The 16,051-nt window shown below is 35.4% G+C and overlaps 1 protein-coding gene across 1 annotated transcript; it reads left to right on the top strand.

The window, feature by feature from the left end:
- Positions 1-5,953: 5,953 nt before the first annotated feature.
- Positions 5,954-15,573, top strand: LOC143052697 (uncharacterized). The gene is made up of 2 exons (XM_076225784.1): positions 5,954-6,084; positions 13,140-15,573. The coding sequence occupies exons 1-2, from the start codon at positions 6,004-6,006 to the stop codon at positions 15,531-15,533; spliced, it is 2,475 nt and encodes an 824-aa protein (XP_076081899.1). The 5' UTR covers positions 5,954-6,003; the 3' UTR covers positions 15,534-15,573.
- The last annotated feature ends 478 nt before the right edge of the window (positions 15,574-16,051 follow it).

Here is a 16,051-nt window from a genome sequence, read left to right as displayed (position 1 = left end):
TTCATATTTCAATAATTAATAGTAGGGGGGACTTTTTTACATAATAAAACTTGTTCTCTCTGTATTTGTTAATTCAAAAGAAAGTTCATTAGATGAATATTCCTATTTAGGAGCCTGTAATCCAGTCATTGTAGTTGATTGCTATTTGATATAATTGTTTTTCATGTCATGTTTTAAGATAAATCAGGCCGTTGTTTTTCTCGTTTGTCTGTGTCATTTTCGTTTTGTAAGGTTCTTGTTCTGTTGTAATATTCAGTGAATAACCATTACGATTTCTGAAAACAAAGAAATAATAATAGAAATTTTCATTACACAAACGTACATGTACATTGTATGTTACATAATACTGACTGCGGTAGATACATTTGTACTTCACGAAAATGGATGAGGAAAAAATAACACTTACACATTTGGTACGTCCGAATCGCTTTTATGGATTCAAATTCAACTGGAGGCTCAATACAAAATACTACGAAAGCAAATGAGAATGGAAATGGAGAATTTGTCAAAGATACAACAACTGTAACTAGACTAAAGAGCAGAAAAACAGCCGAAGGCCACCAATGGGTCTTCAATAGAGCGAGAAAATCTCGCATCTACATATCTATACTTGAGGAGCTACAAATATATGTGACAAAAGGATATATGCAAAATCAAAAATTAATCTATCTATAATACTAAAATTACGAGGTCCAATTTGTCAGCCGTCATCGGGTAAAAACGACAAATTAAAGAATTCAACTCTATATATAACTAATATAGGACAATGGTGTAGATTAAAAATTACACCACTCCAGACCCTTTTGTTTTCAGTATAATTAATATTGCCAATAATTAACAAGTTCCGGATCGAATCCGATACCGATACAAATAGTATATTCAGCTATTACATTATCTGTACGTTCCGCATTTGACAGGCGCACCACCAAACGGTGTATTTAGGATTTTGCTATATACACGGGTCATAATCAAAGGACTGACACTACTAAATTCAATCATTGTCAAATTGTTCCCTATTGCTGTTGATTTAAAAATACTCCATTCCTGGATAGCTGGATAGCCAGGACCTTTTGTTTTCCAAATAATTAATATTTCCAATAAGTGTTAAGTTCCAGGTCGACGGGTTCAAACAGAAAGATTTGAAAGCAGAGAAAACTGTGTATCTTATAATCGACATGACTTATCAGATGACAATACCAATTACTAAAATAAGGCTTAGGCACGATAGTTATATACTTTAATTCAGTCACGGACCCGCGATATCACGGGTGTGTACTTGTATAGTAATAAAAAGATGTGGTAAGGATATATGCAAAATCAAAAATTAATCTATGTAGTAATAAAAAGATGTGGTATGAGTGCCAATGCGATAAATTTCAGTTTAAGTCACGATTAATAAAACGTAACCCCTTTTAGGTCAAAATATGGCCTTCAACACGGAGCCTTGACTCCTTGCAAAAAAAAAGTAAAATAAAAAAAATACAGAAAATTCAAAACAGAAAGTGCCGAATCAAAAGGCAAAAATAAATGATAAAACATACCAAACGAATGGACAGCAACCATCATAATTATTCCTGACTTGGTACAGGCATTTAAAAATGTAGAAAATGGTGGATTGAAACTGGTTTTATAGCGCTAAACCTCTAACTTGTATGACAGTCGCATCAAATTCCATTACAACAAACCCCACCCATCCTCTGAATTTAAATGGTTGTTTTCTTCGCATATTTTCAATTGTTAAAGATCACGTGGTAAAATACAAATATTTATTTATATTTAATAGTTGTCTGTTGATATGAAGCTGATTTTCTGTCAAGATATATTTTAAGAAAGATAGTACATTCAATCAAAAAATTAATTATAGTGTATGTTACTATTTGCATATCTTTTTTTGTAAGTTGGACTTCTTTGTGTGAATTGATATATCTACGAGAGTTATAGAACAGAAAATGTACCAATTTATAAAGATTTCAATCATATTTTGTTACGTAACCTCCTCAGTCATTAATTATTTTGATCTTGCTTGACTTCATCAATCTTTTCCTTTGATCTTTGTTAATATGGTTTGGAAAAAATACTCGTGGGACGAGTCTATGTCCACGTTTAAATAAGATACAAATGAACAAGGGTATGTAGATGTGAGTCTTCATTTCTATATTCTTTAAATGTTTTGACCATTTTCTTACCAAAAAAGGACAATTACGCTCCTGTCCTTATGCTTAGCATCCTATCATTCTCATTTATTCCCCCCCCCCCTTGCATTTTCTCTCTCTATTGCATGTTTCATTTGGTGTAACTCTCAAAACATTTGTGCAGCATCATATGTCAATATGCCAAACCCGGTTTAGGACTACCTGAGACCAGTCCCGGTTTAGGACTACCTGACACATGCCCCGGACTTTTGTTGGAATTTATGTTGCTCAATCAGTTTATTTCTATAAAATTGAGAAAGGAAATGGGGAATGTTTCAAAACGACAACAACCCGACCATAGAGCAGACAACAGCCGAAGGCCACCAATGGGTCTTCAATGTAGCGAGAAACTCCCGCACCCGTGGCGTTTTGTATACCGTAATAGTTGTTCGTCTTTTGCTCGTTATTCTCTCTTGTTTTGTCCATGTGTGCACAATGGTTTGTCTATTTGTCTTATTTCTTTCTTTACCTGCTTTTCAATTTTTTATCAACTGTGAACTATGAAGAAATCAAGCATGTACAATATAGGTCTACATTGTTTAAAAAAACGGGGGTTATGTAAGAGAACGACCATTTTATATGGTAGGCGACAGGTGCAGTTCACCTATTGCCAGATTTTCTATTTTTTGACACATTTAATGTTGCAGGATTTTCATTTTCATCCCGTCCTAGAGGCGAATCTATGGGGAGATGGGAGGCCCGCACCCTTTTTTTAGGTAAAACATTTAGTTGCATATATAGGGAATAACTGACGCCTGACTAGAGCAGGCCTCTTAGGCAGTTAATGGGCCCCCTCTTATGAAAAATTCTAAATCCGCCACTCCGTCTTTGTCAAAATGATTCATTTTCATTTCTTACCAGACCATACTTTTCCTTTGAACATTCACCTATCCCCTTACACCTTTATGATATGAATGGTGCATGTGAATAAAGCCAAATTGATTTATTTCGTCACACTGAAGGGATGTACATAATTAAAAATAATAAACCTGTCTATGATAAATATATATCAACATTTTATCTATTCCATTTCACGGCCGTCTTCCTTATGAGATACACTCTAACACCTTGTTCTACATAATTAATGAACACGAATCATTTACACAGTTTTCTAGAAAATTCGCAATAGTCCTTGCATGGCTTCGTTTTATTTTATCTCGAGGGAAACTTTAATTCATTAACATAGATTGTGTTACCGCAATTATTTCACGAACATACTGGAAAAGAACCAAAACATTTAATGAATGGCTATTATCTATTTTGAATTTATTGAACCATAAAACTAATTTTTGACTCTTCACATTGAATAATCCGCGAAGCGGATTATGTAAAATGTGAAGAGTCAAAAATTAGTTTTATGGTTCAATAAAATCAAAATAAATTATTGCCATTCATTATAAATAAATTTCTATCAAAACTAAGACTCAAAGAACTTTTTATATTATTTATATTAACAATAAAAACGTACACACATGTTGGCGTATGAATACACAACGTCAAAGTGGGCGTGTCGCCATCAAAATTGACAACGTCGAAAATAAAACTAATAATTTTAACCAATCAGAAGACAGTTAAAACACAAAATTTATTTATTTTTTAATTTAAAGAAAAGCAAACTAACATACAATTAATTACAAAAACGAAGGAATGCAGCAGCTGATGACTAGACACAAGTTGTTTCCTTTTTCCTTTTTCGATATTCAAATTTTGAGGGGAAAAAAAATTTGAGGAAAGAAAATTTGATTTTAGGAAAAAAAAAATTTGAGAAAAAAAAATTTGAGGAAAAAAAAAAGTCAGTATTTTTCTAAATTTAAATATCGAAAAAGGAAAATGGAAACAATTTGTGTCTGGTCAGCTAATGACAAAAATATATTGTGTTTGTAAATTCCTGCCATACCTACATGTAATAGTGTTGAATTTTGAAAAAATATAATTTGATTGATTGCGTTTAAAAAAAGTTTTTAACTAAAAAAAAACGTAACCACCCCTACCCCTTCTTGAAGTGAAATGGCTGCTCCCTTTCAATAAAAGGTTCTTGGGGAATGAAAATGTGAAATAAAAGGAAGGAGCAAACTAACGGTCCATTTTAAATGAAGAATATTAAACGAAAACTAATTATGGGCATTTCTCATTGTTGATGGCTTTCCGGTTGCTTATAATTGCTTACATCCACTTCATTTGAACTTTTATAGATTTTATTCTCATTGGCAAACATACCACATCTCCCTATTTTTATATTGTTGACAGTGAGTCAAAAACCTGCTTGGGACAGACACATAACGAATATGTCAGGGTTAAACAGGTTAAACAGGTTAAACACGGTGAAAATAATTTTGAAAAGAGGATGCTTCATTAGATCAGAACAAAGCACAAACGAAATGACAAGAAACACATATTAAAAACTCTTCACAGTTACTAAAAAAATAAGATAACAAAAATACTTATCTCCAAGGAAAATTAAAAACGGAAAACCTCTTATCAAATGGCAAAATCTAATTAAAAGTTCATACATTAAACATGGATCCAAACCCATGGGTGAACTAACAAAAAAACCATGTTGTCCTTGAATAAAATGTCAATCATGACACCAACAATGGATTTAGTGTGAAAACATCACAAGCAACCCGAGAAAAGCATTGCTTTTTGTGAGTTACAATTATCGACAGGATGCAATTAGATCATTAATAACTGTAAAGGAATTCTAAGTTTAAAAGAAAATCAATGTTAGCACTGATAAAGACCAAATACAAGGAATAGGTAACCTTTACAGCCGATTCCATTGAGTGTGTAGACAAATGTAATATCTTTGGTTAACTTGCTTGCTAGCTTAACCGTGAAGTTGTCTATTCTTAGAGGATGGTTTACCTAACCTAACAATGACTTCACGGTTCAGCTCGCAAGGAAGCTTACCATAGATATTACCTTTGTCTACACACTCAATGGAATCGGCTGTAATTTATATTTTGTGTTTTACTGATGCAAATTAAAAGTGGAATATTGATTCTTAAACAAGTGCTTTGCGCAGCTACGTGTTTTGGGCCTGTCATAAGCTAGGAACCTATCCATTATTGCATTAGTTGATCAGAGCTAATTCTAAATTCTCAAAAAAAAAATATATGTGCCTATTTACAGTATACTAAACAAAAATACCGAACTCCAAGATAAATTCCAAAGGCCCCTGAGAAGTCCAAAACACTTCGAACGCTCGACTATATTAAACTTTTGCAATATTCCTTACTTGGTACAGGTATTGTCCAAATAGAATGGTAGAATGAGTGTTCTTCTTCGAGTTGCATAAGCACTGCTTTATTTATAGTGTAAATGTGGCACAAAGATTCTTGTCTCATGACTAATACTTACCGTGTACAGAAATGAACTCTTGAATTCTAATTCCATATTGGGGACGTCATTCATATAATGTAAGATAATCATATTCATATACAACCAAGTGTAACTCACATGTTAAAAGAACATTGGAAAAACTATAATATCTAATAAAATATAAAAATTAGGACATAAAAAATATTGAATAAATAATATTTAATGGACAATCGATCATTTTTGCCGGCCGGAAATACAGTAGAATTTAATGCTTTTTTACCTATCTTCTGTGTATCAGTCCGTGAAAAGTGTCAATTATATACAGTTCTCTAACAAAAGACCAATGAATCTGTCACTATGGCTAACTCATAGGATAAACAGACGCATATTAATAAGGCTCCTCATATAAAAACATTAAACATATACCATTTTATCCACTTCTTGGGTCAGCTGCTTGTAGTATAGTTTACACTTGCCATTTTCTGTGAAAATGCAGAGTCGTACTTTTCTACTATTCGTAGTTGGGATTATAATTTGTGTCGTTCAATTCTCTGTAGAAGTTAGGACCCAGGTTAGTTTTTGAATTTTTCTTTTTAATTTTATAACAATAAGAATATTATTTTCTTGGATATTCAATAAATGAGCTGTGTCGGATTGAAATCGACCTCATGTAAGTGTACGTATATGTAGATATAGGAAGATGTGGTGTGAGTGCCAATGAGACAACTCTCCATACAAATAACAATTTAAATAGTAAACCATTATAGGTTAAAGTACGGCCTTCAACACGGAGCCTTGGCTCACACCGAACAACAAGCTTTAAAGGGCCCCGAAATTATGTATATTGTATATGTACAATGTTAAAGACTTTGATTGATTATTGAACATTTTAAAAGTACTGAATAAAAGTAAATTTCTATACGACTATGCTCATATATGTTGAAATATCAATAGTTAGTCCGAATAAAGCTTCTGAATATTACAACCTTTTTAATAGAAAATAAAAGTTTTTAAATTAAGAGCGTTCGATACACTTTTCTTGATTTGCCTTTCACAGGAACTTAAATCGAATCTCTTAAAAGCCAGGAATATATAGAAAAACGTAGATTATCAGCAAATATTTGACTAAAAGAGAACCCCTTATTGTTAGGAGAACTTAGTCTGAGGGTTTTGAGTTTATTTGCTATATGATATTCCAAATATTTTGAATCAATCATGCTAGTTGAAAAGAAAAGAAATCCACACGCTGCTGATATGCATACATGAAACCATAAAAACAAATGAGATGAGTTATGATTGCCAGTATTGCCAGTATTACCAGTATTACCAGTAAGACAACTCTCCACCTCAGATCAAATGGCATAGACGTTAACAACTACAGGTCAAAGTTCACCTACAACCGTGAGCAAACCTCATACAACAACGGAAGCTATACAAGGCTCCCATATTCACACAATACAATTTCATGTTTTGTGATTCAACCGAATTCTTAAGAAATTGCCAAGCTTGTTGGCTCATCAAATAATCAGAAGGTGGTTACTGTATATAGAAAAGTGGTTTTCTGTGAATGGAATTCTGAGGTTATCATCATTGGACGAACTATGAAAATTACAATTAAATATTAAAATATATGAAATGAATGAAAACATTATGTCACCGAATAAATACTTCACTAATAAACACAACCCATATCGTTGTGAGGTTATAATAAGCTTTACACTTCTGTTCTTAGTGTCTTTTAGTTGTTTGGATGTATAAGTACCCGCTAACGTCTACATTGTGTTTTTGTTTAAGTATTTCTATTTGTATCCATCTGATGAGTTAAGCCTTTTTCAACTTATTTTTATAGTTTGTTCTTATGTTGTACTGTTATACCACTGTCCCAGGTTAGGTGAGAGGTTATTTTCGCTAACATGTTTAATCCCGTCAGAAGCCTGTAATTCAGCTGTTTATTTTGTTACGTATTTTTATAGTTTGTTCTTATGTTGTACTGTTATACCACTGTCCCAGGTTAGGTGAGAGGTTATTTTTCGCTAACATGTTTAATCCCGTCAGAAGCCTGTAATTCAGCTGTAACAGTTTCTTATGTTGTACTGTTATACCACTGTCCCAAGTTAGGAGGAGGGGTTATATCCCGCTAACATGTTTAATCCCGTCAGAAGCCTGTAATTCAGCTGTTTCTTTTGTAACGTATTTGTTTTTGTTCATTTTTTAAACATTATTTTGAATTGTTTTACATTTGTTATTTCGGGGCTTATTATTGCTGACTATGCGGTATGGGCTTTGGTGAAGGCCATTCGGTGACTTATACTGGTTAGTTTCTGAGTAATTTGGTCTCTTGTGAAGAGTTGTCTCATTGGCAATCATACCACATCTTTTTTGTTATACTTAGGATTATATATGTGAAACAATTTAAAAGAGAAAACCAACGGCTTCTTTTAAGTAAGACTTTTTTTCATAAATTATAAGGACTTTTTTGCATTTCATCAGAAATATTTTAAATCTATTATTTTAGACAAAAAGATATCATGATGTTTAGACAGAGGCACTCATTCAATATTGTGTTTTAAAATCAAAGAAAGATATCTTTAACGCGTACTCTGAAATGTATTTGGCTCGTACAATTGGCTTCATTTGTCACTTTCCCTTGACTGCATTTGGTGCTTACTCTTGACTGAGTTGTGTGATCACTCTTGACTGTCTTTAGCGCTTACTCTTGACTGCGTTGGGTGCTCACTCTTTACTGCACTTTACCTTTTCTCTTGGCTGTAGTTGATACTTACTCTGGACTATGTTTATAATTATTCGGGAATGTATTTATCGCTGACACTGGAATACATTTGTAACGACCAAACAATATGATTGGGAATTATTTAACAGTTTTGACATTGTGCCAGTTATAGTGTACTTAATTTTGTTGATATCCGTACGTTGAACTAGAGTTGTTTACACATGTATTTTGTTGATATCCGTACGTTTAACTAGAGTTGTTTACACACTTGTATTTTGTTGATATCCGTACGTTTAACTAGAGTTGTTTACACACTTGTATTTTGTTGATATCCGTACGTTTAACTAGAGTTGTTTACACACTTGTATTTTGTTGATATCCGTACGTTTAACTACAGTTGTTTACACTTGTATTTTGTTGATATCCGTACGTTTAACTAGAGTTGTTTACACACTTGTATTTTGTTGATATCCGTACGTTTAACTAGAGTTGTTTACACACTTGTATTTTGTTGATATCCGTACGTTTAACTAGAGTTGTTTACACACTTGTATTTTGATCTCTGTTGGATAGTTGTCATTGTAAATCATACCTCATCACCTTATATTTGCATTTTCCCTCTATATTCAAATAAAAAAAAAACAATAATTATTTAAACACACTTTGAAGCTAAATAATCTTATATTGACCAATCTAATCAAAGGCTTTAGATTTTCATTTTTTTTTGGGGGGAGGGATTTTTTTCTCACCTTTTGAACAATGTCAAATATGAGGTATCTGGTGCTTTTACGGCTCATTTAGATTCGCGTCATTGGAAATCATACCACATCAACTTATTTTATACAAGTTTAATGATTAAAAAAGACAATTATAATAAATCAAAGACACAAAAGTTTTATTTGAACTCGGTCATGAACACAAATTACAGGAAACATACGATCTGTAAAGCTTTTATGCGACACTCAGACAAGTATGACGTCTTTTTTTCAAATCTGCTGAATGTGTACTCATTGATACTATATTCTTCAAGAACATGATTTATCTATTAGCTGTAGTTGGTCTTTAATTAGCTTTCAGTAACAGCGAATATACATATATATATTATGATAATGCAATGGATGATCATATAAATGTTCCAAACCCTGTTTGTATACTCGTACGGTTCAGTACGAGCTTGACCATAAACTTGTATTTGGACCATAATGTATGGTTGGATTTTATACCTTTTTATACAGGCATTTGTTAAAATCTTAAATTAATAATCTTCCAACTACATGAATAAAGTGAATAAGCGAACATTTAATCAATTGAAATGTTTTTTTTTGTTTTTTTTGTTTACTTCCAATAACTTCCATTTCAGCGAGTATAATTCAATTTCGTTTATTAATGACATGCTAAATACAGGAGATTATCATATTAAATGAACGTGACTTTTTTGAATAGTTAAAATTTTAAGTTTTTATTGCAATTGCTATTAAACTGTTTGTATTAATCTAAGATTTCAGTTATGTTGATATGTAATGTACATTTGTATCTAATACACTTGACCAACTTCTTAAAACTAGGCAGACCGTACGCGTACAGTCCGACCGTATACGTAGGGTTCAAATACTCATATGGTCTGGAAAATACATATACATTAAGGTTAGTAATGCAAGCATATATATAAAAATAAAGCAACTTCAGAAAAGCATATATATAAAAGTGAAGTGATAATTAATATATGGCGAACTGAAACATAAAATAAATGAGTTCTATGCAATTTGGGCAATGGAGGCAAAGTATTCAATACAAAATGCAAATTTACTATAAAAGCAGCACACTGTTAAACAATAGTCTTTTTCTAACTTGATGACGGGTGTCACATATGGGACATGATCTGTTTACCGTTCTGGGGCACCTGCGATAACCCCTGGTTTTTGGTGTGGTTTGTGTTGCTCAGTCTTAAGTTTTCAATATTGTGTTTTGTTTACAGCCGTTTGTCCTGGTCGTTTTGTGATGATATTGTCAGTGGTCCGACTAATGACTTTGAATGACTTCTCGGTATCTCTCGTCCCTCTTTCACTACACAAATGTTTCCATTTTTGTAATGTATGCATTTATTTTTACCATTTTTTTTATTTTTTGGGGGGAACACCTTTATCTTTTTTCTATTAACAAAACGGTACGAGTAAAATTCATACATATAGTTAATTAGCAAATAATAATACTGGGGTTTAATAAATCGAATATGATTATTTAATGTCCTTTGTCCTTGGCCAAATGACATCTACTAAAGAGTTAATGGTATATTTTACCTATAAAACAGATTGGGACGTACTTTGTATGGTAATATAATATACAACACTCAGGCAATTTACCAGATTGGCCATTAAAGTCAGATAACTTCCATTATTTATTGAATGACTATCAATTGTTTCACTTTCCCCATACATGATAAAATTTTCTCATTCGTGAAACATTATTTATAAAACAGTTGTTATTGACAACATTGAATATGATTGAGATTAATTTGCTAGGTACACGAACCTATTTGACATTGACAGCATGAAAATCTTCATATTTGGCTTTTTGAAGCAACCATTTTTAATTTGCGTGTTAACAATCAAAACTTTTATAAATTATTTCATTGTTGGCACACACACACAAAAAAGAAAGAAGAATGCTGTAACGCGATTAGTCGTTTCAGAATAAAGTGTATTGTGGGTAATGTTTTCAGAAAGCGCACACCAATACATTTTACGTTGTGATTGGCTCACAATTTAAATCCACCCAGTTTTGGCGGGACTGGTTGGTACTTTTGCATTACAGTGCTCTTCAAATTTGTAATTGATTTTGCCTTCCAACCTTTGATTCGAGCGTCACTAACGAGTCGGATGATGACGAAACGCATGTTACTTTATCATAAGCATTGTATTTTTGATAAGGTTTTGAAAATGTGGTGAAAAATCATTGCATTCACTTTGTAATTTATTTGGCCTTCAAGCTGTTTTGATTTGAGCGTCACTGTCGAGTCAGATGTTGAAGAAACGCATGTCAGTGTCTGTGTTACATTTTGCAAGCGTTGTATTATTGAAAATGTAGGGAACAAAATCATCACATCGGGGGAGTCCTCCTGGTCAGTTTATGCATGCCCATAAACAAATCGCTTGGTTTGCAAATATGCTAATGTGGGAGTTTTAATACATGTCCGATGACAATATCCGTCATAAAATCAACACTAGCGAATTATGTTCGATCAGCTTATTATAACACCCGGACATGACCACTGTCCAGTGGCTGTAATGGACTTGACATTTTAATGACATTACACTCGGTGTTTTTATTACGATTTGTCACAATAAAAAGTGAGTGATCGTGCGGTCCACTTATTTAGAGATATTTATTGACATATGACTACACTTTTATTGGTCATTTTTATTTGCACTGTTATTAGTTGATTGAGCTATTTGATAATTTCATCATTTGTTGTCCACAAAGTAGTTCAATATGAAAACTTGAAAATAATTTTTCAAACTCTAAATAAAAAATTGCAAACATAAAGCATATATGAATATGTTTTAAATATATTATCATATAATTTTCTCTAAAATATTAAAATGGAAGTGCATAGATCGAGTAAATAAGTTTGATAAATACATAAATCAAAGAAGAAGTGCCAATGGGACAGCTCTCGACCCAAGTCAAAATTTATGAAAATAAACCATTACAGGCCTAGGTCTAAGTACGGTCTTCAACATGTATGTTTTATTCAGTAGCTAAGAAATTTTAACTGATAACCTTAAATGTTATGCTTACAAAACGTCACTTATAAAACTGTGAATTACTTTATTTAATTCAATCCTTTATTTAATTTGTAATGTAATTTCTGGACATCAGCTGATTTTCGATTGGCATGAACATTATACATTGTAGCTACCCAATAAAGCATTGTTGGAGCTAAAAGTTTCAATCTATGTTTATTAATGAGTTCAACCGAAAATAAATGCTGCATTACAATTGTCAAACCAGTGACGTTTAGTACTAGTATTACAATTTTAATCAGTTTACAATAAACTTTATATCCATCTTCAAGTTTAACCTCTCCTACATTAAACGTTTTAGAAAACGAAAACGACAATGAAAGATAATGAAAAAAATATGAAATGAAATTAAGTGATTTGATTTAATTTTTTATTTATCTTATTCAAATTTCATTAAATTTCATTATATTTATTTTATTTCACTTAAACAGTTTGTTACCGAATACGAAAAAGGATAAATGTTCAGAAATTGGTCTAATATTGTTTAAGCTATAAAATGATAATAGCCAATCTTTAAGGAAGCTTGCTTTATAGCTTTAACAATATTAGACCAATTTCTGAAAATTTATCCTTTTTCGTATTCGGTAACAAAATGTTGAAGTACTGAAAGAACCACGCTCTTCCTCCGTTTCTTAGCCCCAAAACAAAAAAGTTGAAGTCGTTCACAGAATATTTTTATTTTCACTTTTGACTTTGGATTACGTTGTCACATTTATTATTTAAGACAATGGAAAGAAGAGGAGACATATTGATTTTCTCAAATTTTAGTCTTAACCATTTGTTATAACATTTACGGTACTAATTCTAGCATGTCGACAATTGACATATCTTCATCAATCGACGTTTAGAAATGCTGCTGATTTTGGAGTACTATTTGCAGTTTCCAGCCTCCTACCGTGAACCCGTCCCCCTTGATTGTGCCACATAGCCTTACACATGCCGGTTTACAAAACATCGAAAGTACCAACACAATATAACTACCGAAATATAATAACAAATTATTAACTAGTTAAACCGTATTGATAGATCTACTTACAACAACAAATAAAAAGTTGAGTACAATTAAAAAAACATTTCATATTTTATTTTTAGGGGTCAAGATCAAGATATCTCAGGCGGCTAACACCAAAAGGACGAAGACCTGGACTGACATTAAACAATATTCAAAATGTAAGATTAGTTGTACCTTCACCAAGAAGACAAATCGCAGCTTTTAGAGGTTCTGGAACTGCAAATCGAAATGGTGGTAGTCGACCCAGTGGAACAGGTAGTCGACCCAGTGGAACAGGTAGACGACTCATTAGATTAATACCAATTAGAAAATCTGCAAACACAGCTCAAAGTTTGAGGAAGAGCAACAGGCAGAGTATCAGGAAGAATGTAAACAATATATCTAACAGACATCTCAACCAGACCATTATTATTGCTAAAACAGCAAATATTTTCTCGCCCATGGGAACACAAAATAATGGACCAAGTGCAATTAACAATAAAGGTAGTGGAAATGTACAAACTGCCAGTGTTCCAGTAGGAGCTGGCGGTAAACCAGGTGGTCGAAGAGGTGGAGCTGGACCTGGTGCTGGTCCAGCTGGACATGGAGCTGGACCCGGTGCTGGTCAAGGTAGACATGGAATGAGAGGTGGCCATGGAGGTCCACTTGGTGGACATGCTGGAGGTCCCGGAATTGGCGGTGGGCATGCTGGAGGTCCCGGAATGGGCGGTGGACATGCTGGAGGTCTAGGAATGGGCGGTGGGCATGCTGGAGGTCCCGGAATGGGCGTTGGGCATGCTGGAAATGGAGGTAGCCATGGAATGGGCGTTGGGCATGCTGGAAATGGAGGTGGCCATGGAATGGGTGGTGCCATCGGAGGCGGTCATGGAATGGGCGGTGGCATGGGAGGCGGTCATGGAATGGGCGGTGGCAATGGAGGCGGTCATGGAATGGGCAGTCATGGAATGATCGGTGGCAATGGGGCCGGTCATGGAATGGGCGGTGGCAATGGAGCCGGTCATGGAATGGGCGGTGGCAATGGAGGTGGTCATGGGATGGGCGGTGGAAATGGAGCCGGTCATGGAATGGTTGGTGGCAACGGAGGTGGTCACGGAATGGGTGGTGGCAATGGAGGCGGTCATGGAATGGGAGGTGGCAACGGAGGCGGTCATGGAATGGGTGGTGGCAATGGAGGTGGTCATGGAATGGGCGGTGGCAATGGAGGTGGTCATGGAATGGGCGGTGGTAATGGAGGCGGTCATGGAATGGGCGGTGGCAATGGAGGCGGTCATGGAATGGGTGGTGGCAATGGAGGCGGTCATGGAATGGGCGGTGGCAATGGAGGCGGTCATGGAGGTGGTCATGGAATGGGAGGTGGCAATGGAGGTGGTCATGGAATGGGCGGTGGCAATGGAGGTGGTCACGGAATGGGCGGTGGTGGTAATGGAGGCGGTCACGGAATGGGCGGTGGTGGTAATGGAGGCGGTCATGGAATGGGCGGTGGCAATGGAGGCGGTCATGGAATGGGCGGTGGCAATGGCGGTGGTCATGGAATGGGCGGTGGCAATGGCGGTGGTCATGGAATGGGCGGTGGAAACGGAGGTGGTCATGGAATGGGCGGTGGCAATGGAGGTGGTCATGGAAGCGGTCATGGAATGAGCGGTGCCAATGGAGGTGGTCATGGAATGGGCGGTGGCAATGGAGGCGGTCATGGAATGGGAGGTAGACATGGTGGTAATGGAGGTGGTCACGGTGTTGGTAATGGTGGCAGACATGGTGGAGGTCACGGAGGAGGACATGGTGGTGGTCATGGCGGTAATGGTGGCGGACATATGGGAGGGAATAGAGGAACAGGGCATGCAGGTTTAGGAGCAGTTGTTGGTGTTGCTGGATCTAAAGGCAATGCATTTGGTGGTCAAAACTTCGAATCACTACTTAGTACGTTTTCCAATCAACAATTGGCCAAACTTGCCGGTGTGAATACTGGAAATGGACCATTTGGAGGGGCACCGGGAGGTGGAAACGGACCATTTGGAGGTGCGTCGGGAGTAGGAAATGGAGGATTGCTTCAAATGTTAATGGGACAATCAGCAGGAATGGGTGGTGGTCCTGACATGGTATCTGCAGGTGGTCCTGGAGGACCAAGTATTTTTTCTGCAGGTGGACAAAACGGTGCAAGCGTTGTATCAAGTGGCGCTAGTAAAAAACCTATCGTGGTTTCATCTGGCGGGACAGTTGAGATTGGAATTCATAAGGGACAATCAGGACAACCAAAGCTTGTTATAAATCCATCAAATTCAAATACCAATAACAATAATAATAACAATCTAAATAACAACATAAATGGATACAAAGCTAGTGCCACGGGTGGTAGTAAATTAAATGCTCAACAAAATCCCACACAAAATCCGGTGGCTCAAGTATTTGCATTACAACAAGCCGGATTAGATGCCGAAGAAATTATGCGTATTTTACCAGTGTTAGGAGGGGTATGATTCAAGTGCATTTTGTTGATTAAAATCATACTACAACTAATTATGCGAGCATTAATTTCATCCAGAAGCTAAGTTTGCATAATATTTGACAGTCCCTTTTCATTGTGGAAAACTCGATGCGTCTTTTAACACCTTTACATTTCTTGCGTGTTGTTATAGCACTGAATCACACATGGCTCCCTAAAAGCCAAACCCTCTCATGTTCAGTTACCATGGGAATTGTTGCTTGAGCTGGCCAGGTGCAACATGGATGAGAAGTTACGACCATATTTGTTATAGCCAAGAAGACCACGAGTCAAGAGTAGTGATCAGTTAATTTTCGTAACGCATGCGTAATGTGTAAACTAAACATTGATCAGATAACTTGTATCGGTCTGGCTTATTCACACCAGCGGCGTAAGAAATAGAAAGCTTTTACATCTTTTTCAAAATACACAAGCTATAGGCCCTTATTGATTGTACATTTGATTGTCTTGGCACTTTGTGTTTCGTGTCTCAGTATTAGTGGAGAACAAGAA

This window comes from Mytilus galloprovincialis, chromosome 11 (assembly GCF_965363235.1).
Source record: "Mytilus galloprovincialis chromosome 11, xbMytGall1.hap1.1, whole genome shotgun sequence".
Lineage (NCBI taxonomy): Eukaryota > Metazoa > Mollusca > Bivalvia > Mytilida > Mytilidae > Mytilus > Mytilus galloprovincialis.
Note: the sequence above shows the minus strand (reverse complement) of the source record. Positions and strands in the feature narration are given on the sequence as shown.

Excerpts from the sequence above, each read along its gene's own strand:
- LOC143052697 (XM_076225784.1), top strand. The coding sequence starts at position 6,004 with ATGCAGAGTCGTACTTTTCTACTATTCGTAGTTGGGATTATAATTTGT. Across the intron at positions 6,085-13,139 it reads CTGTAGAAGTTAGGACCCAG|GGGTCAAGATCAAGATATCT; the intron begins GTTAGTTTTTGA and ends TTTTATTTTTAG.